Raw genomic sequence first — 18,401 nt, 5'->3', positions numbered from 1 at the left:
CTTTACACTTATCTTCTCGATTTCTTTGTTCTTGAACTTCTTCTTTGTTCGAGAACTCGAGCGTGTTTCGCCTATAACTTGTTAATGCTTTTTTTTTTTTTTTTTTTTTTTTTTTTNTTTTTTTTTTTTTTTTTTTTTTTTTTTTTAAATCCATTTAAATGATCGTAAAACATCCTTTGTGACGCGATATGATTTACATGGATGGGATAAACATGCGAATAGTAAATTTGTCAACGCGTTTCATCGTCGTACATTCGTTTTTTGGATATCGTGTGTTGCTCGTGAGCGCTCGGTTTGATCCTGGCGGCACCGAAAATCTTACTAAAACGAGTAGAACGTTTCGCACTTTTTGGCGAAGAATCGAACGGTGAAGAAGAAGTGTTCAAATCCCTTTTGAAGCTGTCTTTACGTTTAAAAGAAATGCTTTTTGTCGACACTTGTTTATCGATTCGTTTACGTTTATCGCGTTTCTTCGCATGCCGTGATTCCCAGTTCGAAGAGGATGTGCTTGAGCGTCTCTCTGTCTCTGAACTGAAAGTGGGGAGATAAGAGGTCTCATTTGTCATGTTAAACGCCGAAGATGTGTCGATTCTAGAATTATCTTATCCGTGGACCACACTGGGATCCGCGGAAACGACGCGACGCTGGTCGTTTATCGATAAATTGTAACTCGTTCTTAATTGAAATTTAACGATTCGATTGAAATTATTGAACAATTTACGACCGCGATATATTTTCATCTTGAAAAACAAATTACGAATGATCACCTTGAGCTATCCAACGACGCGCTGGTAGACTCATTGGCAAAGGACTTGGGAAAACGATACATGCGACACGTTCCGCATAAAAGTTTCCGTATCATCTATAAGGAAAGGTCGAAAATTTAATCAAGAAAATCTATTTGCATTTCGTCAATGACAGTCTACTTCGGTTTTATATATATATATATATTTTATCTCATTAAAACGAATAAATAAATTTTCATCGATATTCGGATCTTATTAAAATTTTATAGGAGAAGAGATAATGATAGAGAGAGAAAGAGAGATAAGAATTTATAGGATAATTAAAATCACCTTTGAGATTAAAAAAGCTAAAAAAAACTGAATGATCACCAATGTGCTGGTCATGACATAGGCCACGATCACGATCCTGAGAATAACAGGACTCATGACTTCGACACAACCATTCATGTTTATAGTTCTGATATCGTTTTCCGATATTTGCGTGTGCTCGCACGGTGACATTGCATGTAAATTGCAGCAGCTAAACGGGACACTTTTATCCCTATATTCTTCGTCGGATATCGGACTGTGAATTGCCATTTCCTCTCGCGAGGCATAATCCACACCCTGATCAACGAATTACATTTTTGATATCACATTGCATTTTAAATATTCTGTATATATTTTTTGTTCACACTTGCTATACCGTGTTTCGAGTTACCCTTTTTGAATGGTGGATTCACCTGCCAGTCAAAGAGGAACCAATCTGCGTAAGAGGAATGGCCGCAGCACTGAAAGATGAACTGTATCTCGTCGATCGCGTACTTGTGCGATGCTGTACTCGCGTACAAGTGCATCGAATTGTTGAAAATATCGATCAATGTCTCCTGCCTGACGCTTATGTGATATCCTATGGAGACTATGGTGGCAGCGTTCATTATGGCGCATATCGCAATCACTATAAGCAGGCATTGCAGTGTTCGTCTTTTTTTCGCGCAACAATGTGGCACCTTTCGTCTAAACGAGAAAAACAAGTGGATGAGTATGATTGGAGAAATTCAACGAACAAGGAATAATTGATGATTATCGTTTTGTGTGTGTGTGTGTGTGATGTAATAATAGATATACATAATAATTACAAATAGAAATGTTAAAGAAATAAAAGAAAATATGCAATGCACGGATACGACTTTATTAGAGGATTCATTTTTATTACGCTTTTCGTTTAACTTTGAAATTTCAAACATATTGAATTTATAATACGGGAATAAATTTAATAATCGTGTACTCACTTCCGTATATTACGGACCGTGATCAGAGCAGTCGGCAGACCCAAGCTGACGTTCGTCAAGGTAAATACGACTGGTCGCAGACCACCCGCGAATCGAATGATCTGCCATTCGGCGAATATCTCCAGGATCAACATGAAAAACCGTTTTGCCTCGAAGATGGCCAGAGTAACGGCGACACCATAACCGAATCTCACCTCCCATCCACAGTTGCACGGAACTCTTGCATTTTTCTTAAATACTATGTTGCTTTTTCGGCTGCCCTCGTTACTCGACATTCAACGAATCTTCCCGTATTATTCCACGCTTTTCATTCACTGGATCTTCGTTGGTTTACCTGTAAATATCTTCTAGAATCACCAGTTTATATCAAAATGAAGCAACATTGTTGATTAATTTGTAAAATATCAAAATTTTGTAAAAAAAAATTTATATTTTCCTGCATAACGTCAACAATAATGTCAAAGAAAATGATAGATATTCCATTTATTTCATCGTTCGAATAAGAAAAAAACTGTTCGTTAAGATAATAGCCGATAAGATATACGCAAATTATTTTTTCATCTTTGAATTTTGCAAATAATAAAGCGCTATAAAATTGCCAGTGACATGCGATGTCGTTGTTGTACCGTTGTGCATGTTTATCGAGAATGATACTGACCGGAAGTTACCGAAGAAAAAACATAATTTTCTGAAATTGAGGTGCAATTATTCGAATTGCGATCACAAATTTGTATGTACAACGGGTTCTAACTTTCTATCTGTGCAGAAATTTTACGATTTTTACAAAAACGTATTAAATTAAAACATGACGTTCGATCGTAACGTTAAAATTTGTGTATTTTGTCCGACGAGATTAAATCTGTTTTATAGTTATGTGTGTAATATGTTTATCGCAGTCACAGTGTCGTGTACGCAATATGGTATTCAAGGTTAATTGACTTTGGACATATATAAACTCTATTATTGCAACTCGGGTCTTAAAAAGATACACCGATCTTAGATTCGATTAACAATTTTTTACTTAGATATATATATGTATATTCACGAGGAATTTATCTTCAAGAAAAGTAAACGAAAAAACGAAAGTCTCGACGCGACTTGTTTCGAGTGAATAAATAAAAACATGGGTCGAACGACAGGTTTACGATTCGTACGATAAGTATTGTAGATTCATCTGAAAGAGAAACACTCACCAGACGCCATGGTGCGAGAGATAAGGCAGACTTGACTAAAATTACGAAACGTTGCGTGGAAAATTACACAGTTTTTAAGGTTTTCGCATAAGCGAGAATGGTGCACGCTCGATGGGTCATTGTCTTTGATTTGAAACTAATTTCACATGTATCCTTGTCCCAAATCTTGAATTCATCATTTTATTTGAACTTATTAGCGGGAAAATAGATAGTTATAGTTTTAGTCTGAGATTGTATTTAGTATGTATATTATACGTATGTACAAATATATCTATATTTACATTTAGTCAATACATAATTTTAAATATAGCTTTACAAATTATTCTCTAAGTACGAATTTTCTTGTCATTGCAGGTACAATAATTAACATAAAACTATTATAGTGATAATCCTTATTTTCTAAATCGAATTTAAAATCGACTTAAGTTATTAACTTATACTTTAAGCATTTACAGAATATATTTTGATATGTATCTTACTGATTATAATAAGAATAGTTTACGCTTTATGCGTTAATCATTTCAAATTATGTACATTTTAGGTACATTTTAGGGAAGACATCTTCTTTAATTATTCGTTTGCGGTTTAAGCTCGGATATTAACGTGATATTTGTATATATCGACGTAAGAATGTTTTATACCATAGTTCCAGAAAGCCAGAAATGGTAAATTTTCCGTCAAATAAATTGCTAATCGCATTTGACTATTGAAGAACGCCCTGAAGAATCTGGACCACCAATAGGAAGATGGTAGCAGGTATTTGTGTGTAAATAACTGAAGATTCAATATAAATCTACTATACCACGACATGGTTGATGGAGCTGAAAATATATAAGTTTTATTTAAATTGTTGTTTAAATAATCATTAATACTTTTATCATAAAATGATTTACCTATTTTTAACGAATGATTATTATTCGTAGCGATACTTGATGCAAAAATAAAAGTGAATTGGACGAAAGCGGTTGAATCTAAATAAGGATTCACGGACCATAGAGATTTGATTAAAACACGACTCATTTCCTCGAAATCTTTACCACTAGAAGCGAGTGATGGAAGAAAAACTTCGTCTAGAAGTCGTCTACAAAGAGCAAGTGTTTCTTCAACGCTTCCAGTGCATATGTTGTACCTGTATAAAATATACTTAATTATTTATATACATAAAATTTTATTTTTCTATTAATCTAATTATTAATCTTTTTAAAATTGTTTACTAAAGTTTTATTATTTACTTTTATTATAAAAACTATTAAAATTAAAAGTATTCAAAGTATTAAACTATAAAATTAATCTATCTAATATCTATAAAACTTATATAAAATATACTGGTTAATATTAAATTAGAATTTTTCAAATTAATAAAATGATTTTTTATAAAATAATTTTCGATAATTGGTGTATAAACTAGAAAAAAAGAAAAGTTTTTGTCAAAAGCATATACAATGTACAAACTTGTCTTCCATGCCCAACATACTGCCAATGACTCGCCAGAAGTGAATCAGTCCTTCTAGTTCCTCGAAATTGTTATTCACCCCAAGATAGTCACCGCCCAAAAGGGTGAAACCCATGAATCCAAATTGAGCCAATGCCATATCCAGTTGCGAGACTCTGTTCAGCCCTGCTTCTGAGCTTCTTCGAAACGCTACGCAGTGTTTTTTTCGCACAATTTTCAACGACTCGAGAAATCTGTAAAAGATAAAAAAGAAAATAATCTTACAGAACATCTTGCTTTAAATAAATTCAAGATTCACATTTGATTCATTTTACAATATTTACAAGATATTCGAATTTAAATGTTCAAATAATTTTAAATAATTTTTATAAAATACTTATAAACGAATGTAAATTATTTGAAAGCTCAGAAAAATATAAAATTCTAACTACAATTAATTTTTCTATTATTAAATAGAATAATTAAATAGAAAAATAATATTTTTATGTTAAAATTTTTTATTTATAATAATATTCTTTATTTAAATATTGTATTATGTATATAAAAATATTTATAATACACTTGTCGTCAATGGCATTTTGGATTTTCCCAGATATGAAATTATTCTGTCTGATCATTTATACAGGATTATATTCGGCAAGATAAATCGATTAAAATACCGGTGCATGCGCCCGTTTCCTCGAATACCAATGATGTTTCTCTGTCGATCTTTCCAAACATATTTTCATCGTGTGCAGGATATTTGAATAGAATTCGTAAAAAAATCAAATTTTCTTGACACGTGTTAAATCTGCCTAATGTAAATTCTATTTTAAATTGTAAATGATAAATAGAGATAAATATAATGATAAATAGAGATATGTGATAAAGATGCTTTGTAGCGGCAAATATTAACAATAAAAATTAATTTGAAGGAAATATTATTCTTAACACGCTTCATATACGCTTCCAAGAAATTGGATTAGTAAGCTACTGATTCAACGAAGAAGATTTATTATCTTTTTTTAAGAATTTTTTAATTTTTTTTTTGGCCATTTCGGATGGGTGAATTTTTATACAAATTCTACGCATTTTTAAGCTTAAATATACATATTTACAAGATATTTTAGTTAATTATTGATTAATTAAATGATAAACATATTTATTTTCGATAAAAGCTAAATAATTTAATAATTGAAAAAAAATTCTCCAAAAAAAGAATATTTTATTTTTATGTTATTTAAAATCACAAAAGAAAAAATTTGTAATGAATTTTGATTCACTTTAAATGTGTTTTTGCTATTTTCCTAAATATTTATAAAATATCATTTGTCTGAGCTTATATATTTGTTTTTTAATAAGTTATCCTCTTTTTTTGAAATTATTTCTGAAAAAAAAATTTTACTATTACTTACTCTTTTTCTATACCGGCTCTTTTTCCATACCAAATCCAATTGTGCAAAATAGTGGATACATATCTGCGAAATGCGGTGCATGGTGTACCACTTTGTCCAGTGAACATTAAAACGTCCTTGATCGATGGTACAGCGAATAAAGATAACAATCCACATAGTTTGGCAATCATCATGGTGAAAGCGTTGTTATAAAACATCTGCTGACCGAGAAGAAATTTTTTTTCGTCGAAAAAGGACGGTAATTCTGGTTCCAGCCATTCGAAATCCATGAAAGTACTTGTTCCATCTTTTAAAAGCGTCTGCAGTTTTAATTCTACTACATCTAAATGGAAAAGTATTAATAATATTATTTTAATAAAGAAATTTTAATCATTCTGATCAATAGCAAATTATATTTTTAATTTATAAATTAAATAATAAATAAGAGTATCTTTCATGTAGAATTTTTCTTTTTTTTTTTTTTTTGTATGAAGATCAAATTATAAATCTTATAAACTCAAAACTCGAAACTTAAAAATTTATTGCTCAAAAATTCAGGACAAAAGAACTCTCTTTCAAATTATGAAATATGATCTTGGACTTTGGATTCGTGATACCTGGATTTTATAGATATTTTAAATCTTCTAATTCTCTTCAAATCCTGTATTTTATGGTTTGAACCATGATTCTTGAATTATTCCTAAATTACCAAGATTAGAAATTCCCAAATTCCCAAATTCCGAAAATTATAATTTTTTAAATTCTCAAGATTAGAAATTTCCAAAAAATGTATATTCTTAGAAATTATAAAAATTTTTTAAATTTTATTAAATTTTTAATATTTGTATTTTATGATATAAATATGGAATAAGCTCAATTACATTTCATCATTCATTCCATATATTTCAGTATTCATTACATAAATTTAATGTTATTTATATAAATATCATTTTTCAAATAAAAAATTAATAATAATTAATTAAGTCATTAATATAATATAATGAGTTAAAATATCTTACAAATGATCGATTATCTTTAAAAAAAGTTGTCGGACGAGTTGATCATTGTTTGACAAAATTCGTAATAGTCCATCGATTTTGTAAAACAAACTCACGCATGTTGATCGTAAAGTGATCTTCGATTCGACACGGCAAAATTCATTTAGTATTCAGACCCATCGAAAGTGGATACATCTGTGCAGTAAACGCGACAGGAATAAAGAAGAATGATGGATGCCCATTATGGTAATCGTATACAATAGTTGTCCATATTAAAATTATTATGAAATTACAAAGATATATCAAATTATTCTATTTATTTTGAACTTTTTATTTTTAAGGAATAGATTTTTAATGGAGTTCTTCATGATTTTTTGATCATTAAGATATCATTTATAATTTATAAAAAATTATGACTAGAAGTTATTATGCAATCAACATACAACATTAAATTTAAATTATGTATTATACTTTTTTTCAGAAGAAATGATTATATGTCGCCGCTTATGTAATCATGGTAGATAGATCTTCAATAATTCAGAATTTAGAATCCATATTATTCGATATTATATATCAGTAATTAAACAAAGATAAAAAAATATCAAAACAACTTTCAAAATAACTCAATAAATTACTTCTATTTCCATTTATGCATGCTTCATAGAAAAACTATTATAAGACATTGCGAAACTTCGAAGACATCATGCAACTTGTTTAGACTTCAAATTATTCAATCTAATCGTATGTTCGATTGTTTTATTATAAGAGAATAAATATTATTGTGTATTTTTATTTTAAATATTATTATATTAAGAGATTTATTTCAAGATGGTAAATAAGTAAACAATTTTTTAATTATGCAAATTAAATGTTGTAAATTGAAATTTTATCGTATTTGATTTTTTTCTTTTAGATACTTGTTATTTCAACTTACATATCTTTAATATTCGATAAGAAACGTTTCAAAGAAATATTTTATTCTCTTCTTATTAATAGTAGAAAGTTAAATCATCAAGATTATGTCACCCATGTTGTTACGAAAAAAATTGCTTTCACCAATCAATATATTTCGATATTGTCTTTGCTTAAACATTTTTTCCTACTTAATGTTTATTAAATGATTATTCGAATAGTGTTAAAATAGAATAATTACGAGTTGGTTTATTGTATTCACTACCGTTCATAGCTAAATAATCAAGGAAAAGTAAGTCGTGGATTTGTATTTACACTTTTGTGAAACATTGCATGTTTAGAAATTACATGCAATTCTTTGAAATATGTAAAACGAGGTATTAAGAGATGTGTAATGATAATTAACAATTGTAAGTCCAAGATATTAACTTGACTCAAAGAAATACTGTGTATTTAAGTACTATTGTTAATATTGTTTTAATTAAATATATTTAAATATTAAGTAATTACATTAATATTATAAATCATCTTTATATCATAAATAATAACTTGACATAATAATTTAAAATATATTTAATTATTTAATTTTAATTTCTTCTTAAAATTTTTGTAGTTAATGATCTATTAATTTTTATGTAACATGATTCTTACATAAAGCAAACTAAATTTAAGAAGTGAATATACATACATATATATAATGATTAAGATATATAATATATGATAAAAGTCTTATAATATAATATACTTAAAAACAAAAATTATTATATTAAATGACATTAATTTCCAATTGAAAAAAATTATTGGAATTGTGAGATATATCAAAACTTTATATATAAGTACTATACACTATATATTATATATATTCTTCATAAAATTATTATATAAAGTTAAATAAAATAATGATTTATAATAAATTTTTTTCACTTTTTTACTCAATACGAATCGAAAATATATATTAATAATCATTTGATCATAATTTTTATTTTGAAATTTTTAGAATTTTAAGTTTAATGATTAAGTTTAAAAAATTTTGATTTTTATATAAAAAAAGATTAATAATTACATATTCTTACATATTTTACTCATATTTTTTATTTAAGATCGATATATAAATAATTTCTATCTTAGGAGCAAAAAAACTTTGCTAAATTACATTACTACATTAATATATTCATATTTTAAAATTCTATATTTTATTAATTTTTTATAATAAAGTTTTATATTTTATTTTAAATTTTAAATATTATAAAAAAGAAAATCAATTTATATTATATACTTATAAAATTAAAGTTTTCTATTCTAGAAAAAAAAATCAGATTCAACGCAAATACTTTTATTGCAAAGCAAAATAATCATTCTGGAACAAAAATATATCTCTTGGCAATAAAAGCAAAAAATCAGTACAAAACAACACAAATTCGTTCACTTATAGCAAATATTATCGATGCACTGCACTTTTTGAAAAAAACACTGACCTGTAAAGTCCACTTCTTTTTCTGAATATCGATGTTTTTGCTCATTTTTTTCTCTCATTTTCGTCTAGAGGAATAACAGAATCGATTCTTTCACTTAAAATATATCTATCATGGAATGTATTATAAAATAATCAGCATTCTTCTGAAAATATCACGTTGCCATAGATCACTCGTATAAGCGTTACCGATATAAGCCTCGTATATGAGATGATTAAACGCAATATCACGCAAAAATATAATTTGATATAAATAATGTATACAAAATTATCACGTTTTCGTTATTTGATCGTTCTAGTTGCGTGCATTGCAAAGAAATGAAAGAAATAAGTTTCTAGCGCACATCTTAGGAGAAAGGTAGTCTCCTACTTTTCATTCGCTCCTTCCTTCTCTTGGATGCAATCCAAATATATATATAAACATCGTAATAGATGTATGTGTGTATATATAAATGTATGAGTAGGATCTGAAGGACCTTGTAGAAAATCGAACATCAAGTTTTTTATTATAAGAGAGTTGTTTTTTTTTTATTACGTATTAAAAATGTATCATTCAAAATTAAATGCAAAATATTTTTCGTTATGATTAGACTTTTACAATTTCGGATAAATTTTTGTTTGTTTATAAAATTTATATTATGGTTTTACATGAAATTTGTGATCTATAATTTATACGTAACTTTATTTGATTTTTAATACTCATATGTTTTCTAATAATTTAATTACATTTTAAATCACTTTCGTGTTACATATTATCTAATAATTTATAAATATAAATTGTATTAAATATATTTATAAATATTACATTAATAATAGATTAATGATATAAATATTATAATGATATTTTGTAAAAACATTTAACACAATGACACAGTTTAAATTCATTTAATTTAGACAATTATAATTTTTTTCAAACAAAATTTATAATAGCGAAATTTGCATGGTTACCGATAAAATGGATGAAGTTATCGATAGAGTGAATTCCCTAGTTGGTGAAAATAAATCTTAAATGAACGTTTCATACAAAAAAAAAAGAAAAAATGTTTTACTCTTACTTTTCTATCAACTCTATATGTACGCGGAACTTGTCGTATAGTGTTCGCTGGTGAAAGTAGCTACTACTGTATTTTCGACATCGTTTTGACATTCTACACGTATAATATTATTGTAAACTACAAACAACATATGGCCATAAACGATATATAGAATAGACGCGACATGCAACACTTATTTTTAAGATTTCAGAAATTATTTAACTCTTTTTCATCATTTTTGGATTACATGTGATATTATCGATTAAGTGCATTATATAACCATAAATGAAGTATATAATAAAGATTAAATTTATACAAACTGTTAATATATTATAAATTTATTATTTATTCAATATAATAATAAAATATTTAGGATTTTATGAAAAGAAGATACTAAAGTTAATTATATATTGGAATTCTTTCTTGAACACAAATTTTGCAGAGCAAATATAGATAAGAAGAATAAATAGTGGAAGAAAGATATAGATGGAGTAAAAATATAGAAATCAGCACCATCTTTAGAGTTTTGTATGAAATTAATATAGACAATTAGAAGAATAGAAATACAATAAAAATTAGCCATTAGCGCTATCTCTTGAGTATCTCAAAATTTCTTTAAAGATAAAATAGGATAAGAAATGAAGATCAGCGCCAAAACAATATATTATCGACAGAATAAGCTAAATCGTCTAACTTTTTAAATTTTAAACAACAAACACAAACTTGGATTCATAAAAATAATTTAAAACTCTTATTTTATTAGTATAGATATATCTTTCATCTTATAAAAAATATCATTAAAAAATATTTTTCATTTATATAGAATGAATAAAATATCTAATAACATTTCTATCTTTATATTTTTATTATATCTTAATAACTATATTAAATATTATTTTAAGAAGGCAATATGTAAAATATTTATGATCATATTGAATAAAAGATTTGATATTTTTAATTAATAATATTGTAGATTATTTTGTAATGTTTAGTATATTTATAATGTTTAATATATTTAAAACATTATAAAACTTGACCATCATATAAATCTTTTATTCTAATAAAAAAGATGATTGAAAAAGTAAAACATAAAAAATAGAATACTAACACATTTTGAATAGCTCCAAAATATCAAAAATTAAAAGTTGAGGATCTTATATGACACGTTTTGTTGATTATAACAATAAGTAATTGCATTTGTAGGCAAAGAAACTAAGCGTAAACAATATGTATAGATATAAATACAATATTAAACAGTAAAAGATAAGAACATGAAGTAAGTTGCATTTATATTTATATATATGTCAATCATGACACATGAATGTATCTTCTTTTGTTAACTTAACTAAATTAAATATTTTGAAGCTTGTTATATAATGTTATTAGATTTAATGTTTTTTATAAATAATGGGATGTATCATTTTGACAGGTAAATAAACAACAGCAGGCGAGCTTTGGAAAAACCATGTATTATAGAATAATAATAGATTACATTGTTCATGGTAATAATGATATAATAAACCAGAATATACCTGACAATAATAATAAGAATCTAAAATAACACGAATACTGAATACATATTATTAACAATAATGAGAGGAGGGACTTTGGGGATGTTTGGCAAAGGAAGGGGCCAAGCCGCTCAGAATTGTATTCGAAATAAAAGAAAAAAGAAGAGAAGACGAGAAAGAAGTAAATAAAGTTTCTTAGATAAAATTAATAAGATTTTCTGATTAAACGTAACATCTTTGACACGTTTAGTCATTTGAGCATTTTAAAATAAAAATTGACTAAATAACTCGACGCAAAACGATTTCAGTTACGTTTGACATCCGCTCCTCTTATCGTATGCAAAAAAAATTATGTATTTGTGAATTAATAGAACAAGACAAAAAAAAAATTAAAACAAAAAAAGAAAACGAAATACAATGACAGGAATGACAATTGGCTGCATTTAAGACTTACTGCTAAAGTAATTACGACAAATTGCTAATGAGCAATTTATACGATCGTTTAAAAAAAACAACGCATTTATGGCGCTGATTCATATAAAATGTAAATTTTTTTTTCTTTTTCGAAAAATAATAAAATAGATGATTTGCTCGCATTCTCTCCGATTAAACATGAAACCCGTAACGTTTTGTCTTGTCTAACGTGCTGTCATATAAAATAAGGAAAAAACCTTTTCATATGTATAAGTATATATATATATATGTTGAGTGTGCGTGTATATATTTGTAATATGCATAATGCACGCACCACGACGTTTTTATATTTATTTGTAGCACGTGACAGTTTTTACGTGTCAAATTATTGATTATTATATTTTTCAAGCCAAAGATGATAGAAGAACAAAGAAAAACAAAAAAAAATTAACAAACAGATCGAGCACTTTTTTTTCCACTCGAGAGCCAGCTCGTTTTAGGAATTCTACTTTGTTTCCAGACTTCTGGAAATCATTAATTGCACCCTGGTCTTGCGGATTGGTCCTTTCCCATCAGTGCCACGATAATCAAACTTATTATTTGTGTATCACGAGCTGAGATCTTATTGTTAGTCTTACTAACAAAACCACCTCAAATATACTAAAAAAATACGGACAATGTCTAGATATTTAAAAAATTTTTTTTTTGATATTAAAAAAAAAAAAAAAAAAAAAAAAAANNNAAAAAAAAAAAAAAAAAAAAAAAAAATCGGGAAAATGATCAAAACAAATATTGAGGTTAATTAGCTCAATGGACAGATCACGCTGACATTGTTTGTAATTTTTATGGTTTCTTCTCTTTTTTTTGTTTTGGTTTCATTTCAAAAAGTTTTGATCATTGTATTGATTGTAAATGAATTATAGAATATATCCTTTTAAAATATCAAAACATGCAATTCGCGTTACGAGAACGCATGACAGTGGTTTAATAATGCTAAATAAATTGATAAGTGACGATGTCGTTTCGCGTGGCAGCAGTACTTTTATAATATTTAGAATGCAAAACGGCACGTCAAATTTACAGAGGCCTCAGTTAATTCGATGTTCAACTAATGCACAGATATGATTCGTGCACGTTGTGAACGAAGCCAAGCTTATTAATTGACTGTCCAATCTTTATTATTAATACATAATATCGACAAAATGAACCGTTTTCTTCTTTTTAACAAATCATTGAGAGCCTCTGAGGCAAACTAAAAATTGCGATAGAACAGCGCGTACAAATTAATGAAAAACAGTTGGTCAATTAATAAATTATTTATGTAATATTTCTCTAAATATTTTGATATGATTTACGGAGATTTGGCAGCCCTGTGTATTTTTCAACTAATAAACTATGCATTAGAATGTAATGGTTCTATCAAAGAATATACCGAGTGAACAAATTTTTTTTTTTTTATTTTTTTGGATTTCAAAATACAATGAAATCCTTTTCTATGCGCAAGATCTTATGTACGAGTATGAAAAATAAAATAAGCGAAAAATATAGAGAATCATACAGAATATTAATGCGTAGATAAGAATTCGAATTCAATCCTTAATAACTATTCTAGAAAATCTAATATTTATTATGATTCATAATATGGTATTAAATATTCGATTTGTCCCACTCGGTATAATTCTAAAAGTAATTTCACTAACTGCATGGTTGGAAGATAAGTACGCGATGACCAGCTCTTATTCCATTGTGAAATTGTTTTCTCGATTTAATCTACGAGAACGACTTAATATTTTACGTTAAATTATATGTTACTGAAATACCAGATGTATTAATCAGTTTTCTTCCTTCATAACCGATTTTTTATCATTCCGGACGTGTATCTATTCAAAATCCAAAATCGAGTTTCCTTGCATTCAGTATATTGATGATGTATTATAATTTCGCTATAATAGCGTATCACTATTTCATTTATTCAATTTTTTCTTTCAAAGACTATTAATAGACATTACTGGAAGCTAAATTGTATGACGGATCTTGATGAATAAACACATATTAATATATAATTCATATTATTATTTTAACTCGAATTGTGAACATTTGTTCAATTCGTTTAACATTTAATGAAATTCTTCTTATTTCTTAGTAACAATCTTATTAAGATCTCTTTTTAAAAGTTTTTTATATCGTTTATCTGCGTATATTCACAGAAAATAGATATTTTTTTTATTCAGTTTAAAATATTCAGTTTTGCAGTTTTTTCATTTGATAACTCTTCATTATGATCCGTCTTGTCAAAATTATGTCAAGGAAGACGAATGGATTCGTCAAAAAATAAATGGCCGTCAGCAAAAGCACGTCCTGATATTTTGGTAATTACGATTGTATTCATTTCTATTGTTTTATGTCCCCCTCTTTAAGATTTGTTTTTCTGACTTTTTTTTTTATTGATTAATGTTCTATCTATTTACATTGTATTCACTGCTCTTTATTTGCAAGCTAGTACTTGGTACCAGCTACAAACTAGGCTATCACGAGAGCACGGGACTAACTTCGGTCGCATCTTTGCAGTCTTGAATGGATAACTGAGCTAATTCGCTCACTATTTCTTCCTGAGTAGTAGACTCTGTTTTTTTTAATATTGTATATCCTTGCTGTATTTCTTCGTTTTCACCATTAATCTTAGAATTATTTTTAGCTTGGCCATTAGTTTTTCGTTTACTTGACGTTTCTTCAGCAGACATACCTGGATGAATTTTAAAAACGCTCTTGATAATATTATTAACTGTTTGAGAACGTTTCGGACTATCGTTTTTCTGATCAGAAACAAATCTAATACGAATTGTTCTATTATTTTCCGTATTTTCCTTGTGTTTGTTTCCTTTCATTACAATCGCTTTTGACTTTGAATGCTTTTGATCAGATAAATTTTGGCCATTTGGAATATCCGTATTTTTTATTTCTTGTTGTTTCTCTTCGAAAGAAGTGTTGTCGTCAATAAAACTCATTGCATCTCGTTCTGTATTTGCTAACGTTGTGTCTAAAGTATGAGTATCATTTGGTTTTCTAGATAATTCAGGCGTTTCGCAATTAGAAGTATCAGTTTTTTTGACTTCTTCATCTAAATCAGTGACTTGCACATTCTTTGTTTCTTCAATAGAATTTTTTTCAATACTTATTTTATTATTAGTAGTGAGTATATGATTATTTATATCTTGTCGATCATTCGATGGCAATTCCCGTTGTAAAACTTTAACAGGACTTTTCGGTTTCGTGCCATTATCGGACATATCTTTATTCTGGCAATTTGTACAAGAAGATTGTTTTGAATGAGTAGGAGAATTCATTTGTCTTTTACTAGCATTGTTCTTCTGAGCAACACCCATATGTGGTCTACCTACTCTAATTGTAAGAACGTTAATCGACGAATTCGTTTGAACATTATATGGTGTTGCTGGTTCATATTGTGGAACAGGTTGTACGTGATTTAAATGTATTTGTTGCTGTTGTGGTTGCATTCTGCGCATATCAATATGCATTGCATTATCAATTCGCTGTTGATAAGTTATATATGGTTGAAAAGGTGGTGCTAAATTCGTATTCATAGCTGGATTAACGTTAGAATTTGTGGTTGGCCCATAATTAAGACTGGCATTATGATGAACATTTGAATTTACATATTGAGGTACCATTTGCCTAGGCAATTGTTGAAATTGATACTGTTGGGATGGATATGCAGGGCAGTTTTGTTGAGGAATATTCTGTACTATATTATCTCTACGATCTCTAGAAGCGATTGGTGTAATCCGAGGAACGTTTCCATGATACTGTTGTGGTACTAATTGCCCGGATTGATATAATTGATCGTTTTGTGAAATAACTGGATTTTGAGATTGATGACCATAGCTTTCATAATGCATACCTTCATTACTCATTACCCTACCGTATGCTATACTTGAATGATATTGTGGAGGTTGTGATGTGTAATCTTGTTGTTGATGATCTTGATACTGAGGATACTGAGGAACAGGTGGCTGCGCGTCGATCCAAGTTTCTTGCTGCGGAGGAGGTTGCTCCATATCTCGCCTTGCTTGTACTGCATTCCAAACTTCTTTTAATTCACCAGTAATATCCCGATCTTTCAATATTGTATATTGTCGCATAAAAATTACACCTGCATTCATCCTTTCCACAAAATCTAGTAAAAGTTCTATTAAACTGGTACGCTTCTGGTAGCAAAAATAAAGCTGTATGAGAAATTGTTTATAAATAACAAAATATAATAATTATGAATAAGTACCTTTGGATCTTGAGCGTTTTTACCACTAATTCGAAGAACTTCTGGATTAGCCATTACTGCAAATATTACAGCTTCTGTTTTTGTACGTGGTGGTCGGACTCTCATTCCACCATAAAATGGTACAGGCTGTGAAGGTTTCAATGGCATTGCAATTTTTTCCCATGATAAAACATTTACATAACATGGGACAGCAGTGCCCTAAAGTAATAAAACAATTAAAGTTTTAATAAATAATTTTTATAATCATAATTATATAAATTATAAAAATTACTAAATTTAATAATTCAGATGAAATTCTAAAAATATTTGAAACATTTAAAGCTTTTTCTTAATTAAATATACCTGTATGAAGTCTTGTATACACATATGTGGCTGAGGAGGATTTTTAAACAAACGAGCGCCATTGCGCTTCATTCTAGTTGCACCACCTTCTGTCATTTTATAACTGAAAACAAATTTACTTTAAGTGAAAAAAGAAAGTGATAATATATTATATATATTTTAAAAAAATTATATATATAAGAAAGAATTTTTGCTTTAATAAATACAATATACATAAATATCATTTAATATTAGAAATATTGTTTATTTATTTTTATTAAAATTTTTTATGATTATTTAGTAATAATGTATACATAAACAATGAGATTCTACCTTTAAAATAAAAAAGAGAATATATTGTTCATTATTAAGTTTAATGAGCAAGAAGAACAAAATTATCAGTTAAAGAATATTAATAATCATGTCACGTAAGTATGATGCGATCGTAAATAGGGACCGTAGAAGGGGTGGCTAAAAATTCGTAGTAACAAATGTGGCGGAGCAAATGCGTTAAATTGCATACCAATGTACATTTAATATATCTTTATACTTTTAAACCAATAAGAGGAAAATTTTTGAATCGTATATATTATGTACAAATTCAATGAAATTGCTTGAATACAGAAATTGAAGTTTCTACGATAACGCCGATGCATTAGAGCCCTTTTGTTACACGACCATCATAGATTGTCAATATAACCTCAAAATTCTTCAATTTTACACACTAAATGTTCAAATAAATATAAATAGAAGGGTTATTTGTAGGACGCAATACGTTACTTTAACAACGTATAGTCTTCTGTTACGTAAACTCACCCCACGATGCTGTTTCACGTGTATAAACACTTAAACATGCAAGGACACGATACGACACATTATCGGACAGCTTCGGTGGAAAAGGTCCATCGCTCCTTTTGTTTATTATTTTTCCGGAGTTTGCGCGATTGAATTGACTATGGGCGCTCTGTTACCTTATGTGTTTAAGTTATGAACTAAAATGTTCAAGATGGACGAAAACGGAAGTCATGCTTGATGCATTAGTGTGAAATGGTTTGAAAATTCCCTAGATTCAATTTTTATTATATATAATACTATATAATTTTGTTGATATTAATTTATATATTTAACTTAAAAAATTAAGAACATAATATTTATTTTTCAACACATTAATATTAAAAAATATTTAATTAATATATTACAGATTGTAAAATTAAAAAAAATAATAATAAATATAAATCGATATATTCGGATATATAATCGAATATAATCGAATATAATCGAATATAATCGAATTAATAATCAAACAGTTCGAGTAGCAGAATTCGCGATAGTTGTGACGCACTAAACATATTCTTAAATAATTATATTTTAACAATAAATTTAGTAAAAAAAATATTTATTGTTAAG

At 27.8% G+C, this 18,401-nt stretch overlaps 3 protein-coding genes across 4 annotated transcripts; all 3 read right to left on the bottom strand.

The window, feature by feature from the left end:
* Window positions 1-229: 229 nt before the first annotated feature.
* Window positions 230-2,292, bottom strand: LOC122715141. The gene is made up of 5 exons (XM_043937075.1): window positions 2,018-2,292; window positions 1,469-1,742; window positions 1,077-1,352; window positions 768-862; window positions 230-531 (listed from the first exon to the last, which is right to left on the bottom strand). The coding sequence occupies exons 1-5, from the start codon at window positions 2,290-2,292 to the stop codon at window positions 231-233; spliced, it is 1,221 nt and encodes a 406-aa protein (XP_043793010.1). The 3' UTR covers window position 230.
* Window positions 2,293-3,478: 1,186 nt separating this feature from the next.
* On the bottom strand, window positions 3,479-10,559 carry LOC122715025. 2 transcript variants are annotated; one of them, XM_043936892.1, is made up of 5 exons: window positions 10,473-10,559; window positions 6,058-6,379; window positions 4,663-4,896; window positions 4,104-4,339; window positions 3,479-4,031 (listed from the first exon to the last, which is right to left on the bottom strand). In XM_043936892.1, the coding sequence occupies exons 2-5, from the start codon at window positions 6,324-6,326 to the stop codon at window positions 3,796-3,798; spliced, it is 975 nt and encodes a 324-aa protein (XP_043792827.1). In that variant the 5' UTR covers window positions 6,327-6,379; window positions 10,473-10,559; the 3' UTR covers window positions 3,479-3,795. The 2 variants fall into 2 exon arrangements, with proteins under 2 accessions (XP_043792827.1, XP_043792826.1); XM_043936891.1 differs by lacking the exon at window positions 10,473-10,559 and adding an exon at window positions 9,422-9,736.
* A 2,609-nt stretch (window positions 10,560-13,168) lies between these two features.
* On the bottom strand, window positions 13,169-17,904 carry LOC122714830. Its single transcript, XM_043936523.1, has 4 exons — window positions 17,811-17,904; window positions 17,016-17,118; window positions 16,674-16,871; window positions 13,169-16,602 (listed from the first exon to the last, which is right to left on the bottom strand). Exons 2-4 carry the CDS (start codon window positions 17,109-17,111, stop codon window positions 14,905-14,907), a joined length of 1,992 nt encoding a protein of 663 aa, XP_043792458.1. The 5' UTR covers window positions 17,112-17,118; window positions 17,811-17,904; the 3' UTR covers window positions 13,169-14,904.
* Window positions 17,905-18,401: the final 497 nt, after the last annotated feature.

This window comes from Apis laboriosa, unplaced genomic scaffold (genome assembly GCF_014066325.1).
Source record: "Apis laboriosa isolate Shangri-la unplaced genomic scaffold, ASM1406632v1 scaffold34_cov151, whole genome shotgun sequence".
Classification (NCBI taxonomy): domain Eukaryota; kingdom Metazoa; phylum Arthropoda; class Insecta; order Hymenoptera; family Apidae; genus Apis; species Apis laboriosa.
Note: the sequence above shows the minus strand (reverse complement) of the source record. Positions and strands in the feature narration are given on the sequence as shown.

Coding starts and splice junctions, on each gene's coding strand:
- LOC122714830 (XM_043936523.1), bottom strand. CDS start 17,111: ATGACAGAAGGTGGTGCAACTAGAATGAAGCGCAATGGCGCTCGTTTG. Junction 16,872..17,015: donor GTATACAAGACTTCATACAG/GTATATTTAATT, acceptor TTATTACTTTAG/GGCACTGCTGTCCCATGTTA. Junction 16,603..16,673: donor AAAACGCTCAAGATCCAAAG/GTACTTATTCAT, acceptor TTTTGCTACCAG/AAGCGTACCAGTTTAATAGA.
- LOC122715141 (XM_043937075.1), bottom strand. CDS start 2,292: ATGTCGAGTAACGAGGGCAGCCGAAAAAGCAACATAGTATTTAAGAAA. Junction 1,353..1,468: donor GGTTCCTCTTTGACTGGCAG/GTGAATCCACCA, acceptor TTCGTTGATCAG/GGTGTGGATTATGCCTCGCG. Junction 863..1,076: donor TAGCTTTTTTAATCTCAAAG/GTGATTTTAATT, acceptor CTTTCCTTATAG/ATGATACGGAAACTTTTATG.
- LOC122715025 (XM_043936891.1), bottom strand. CDS start 9,479: ATGAGAGAAAAAAATGAGCAAAAACATCGATATTCAGAAAAAGAAGTG. Junction 6,380..9,421: donor AAAAGAAGTGGACTTTACAG/GTCAGTGTTTTT, acceptor TTTTCCATTTAG/ATGTAGTAGAATTAAAACTG. Junction 4,340..4,662: donor ATGTTGGGCATGGAAGACAA/GTTTGTACATTG, acceptor TATTTTATACAG/GTACAACATATGCACTGGAA.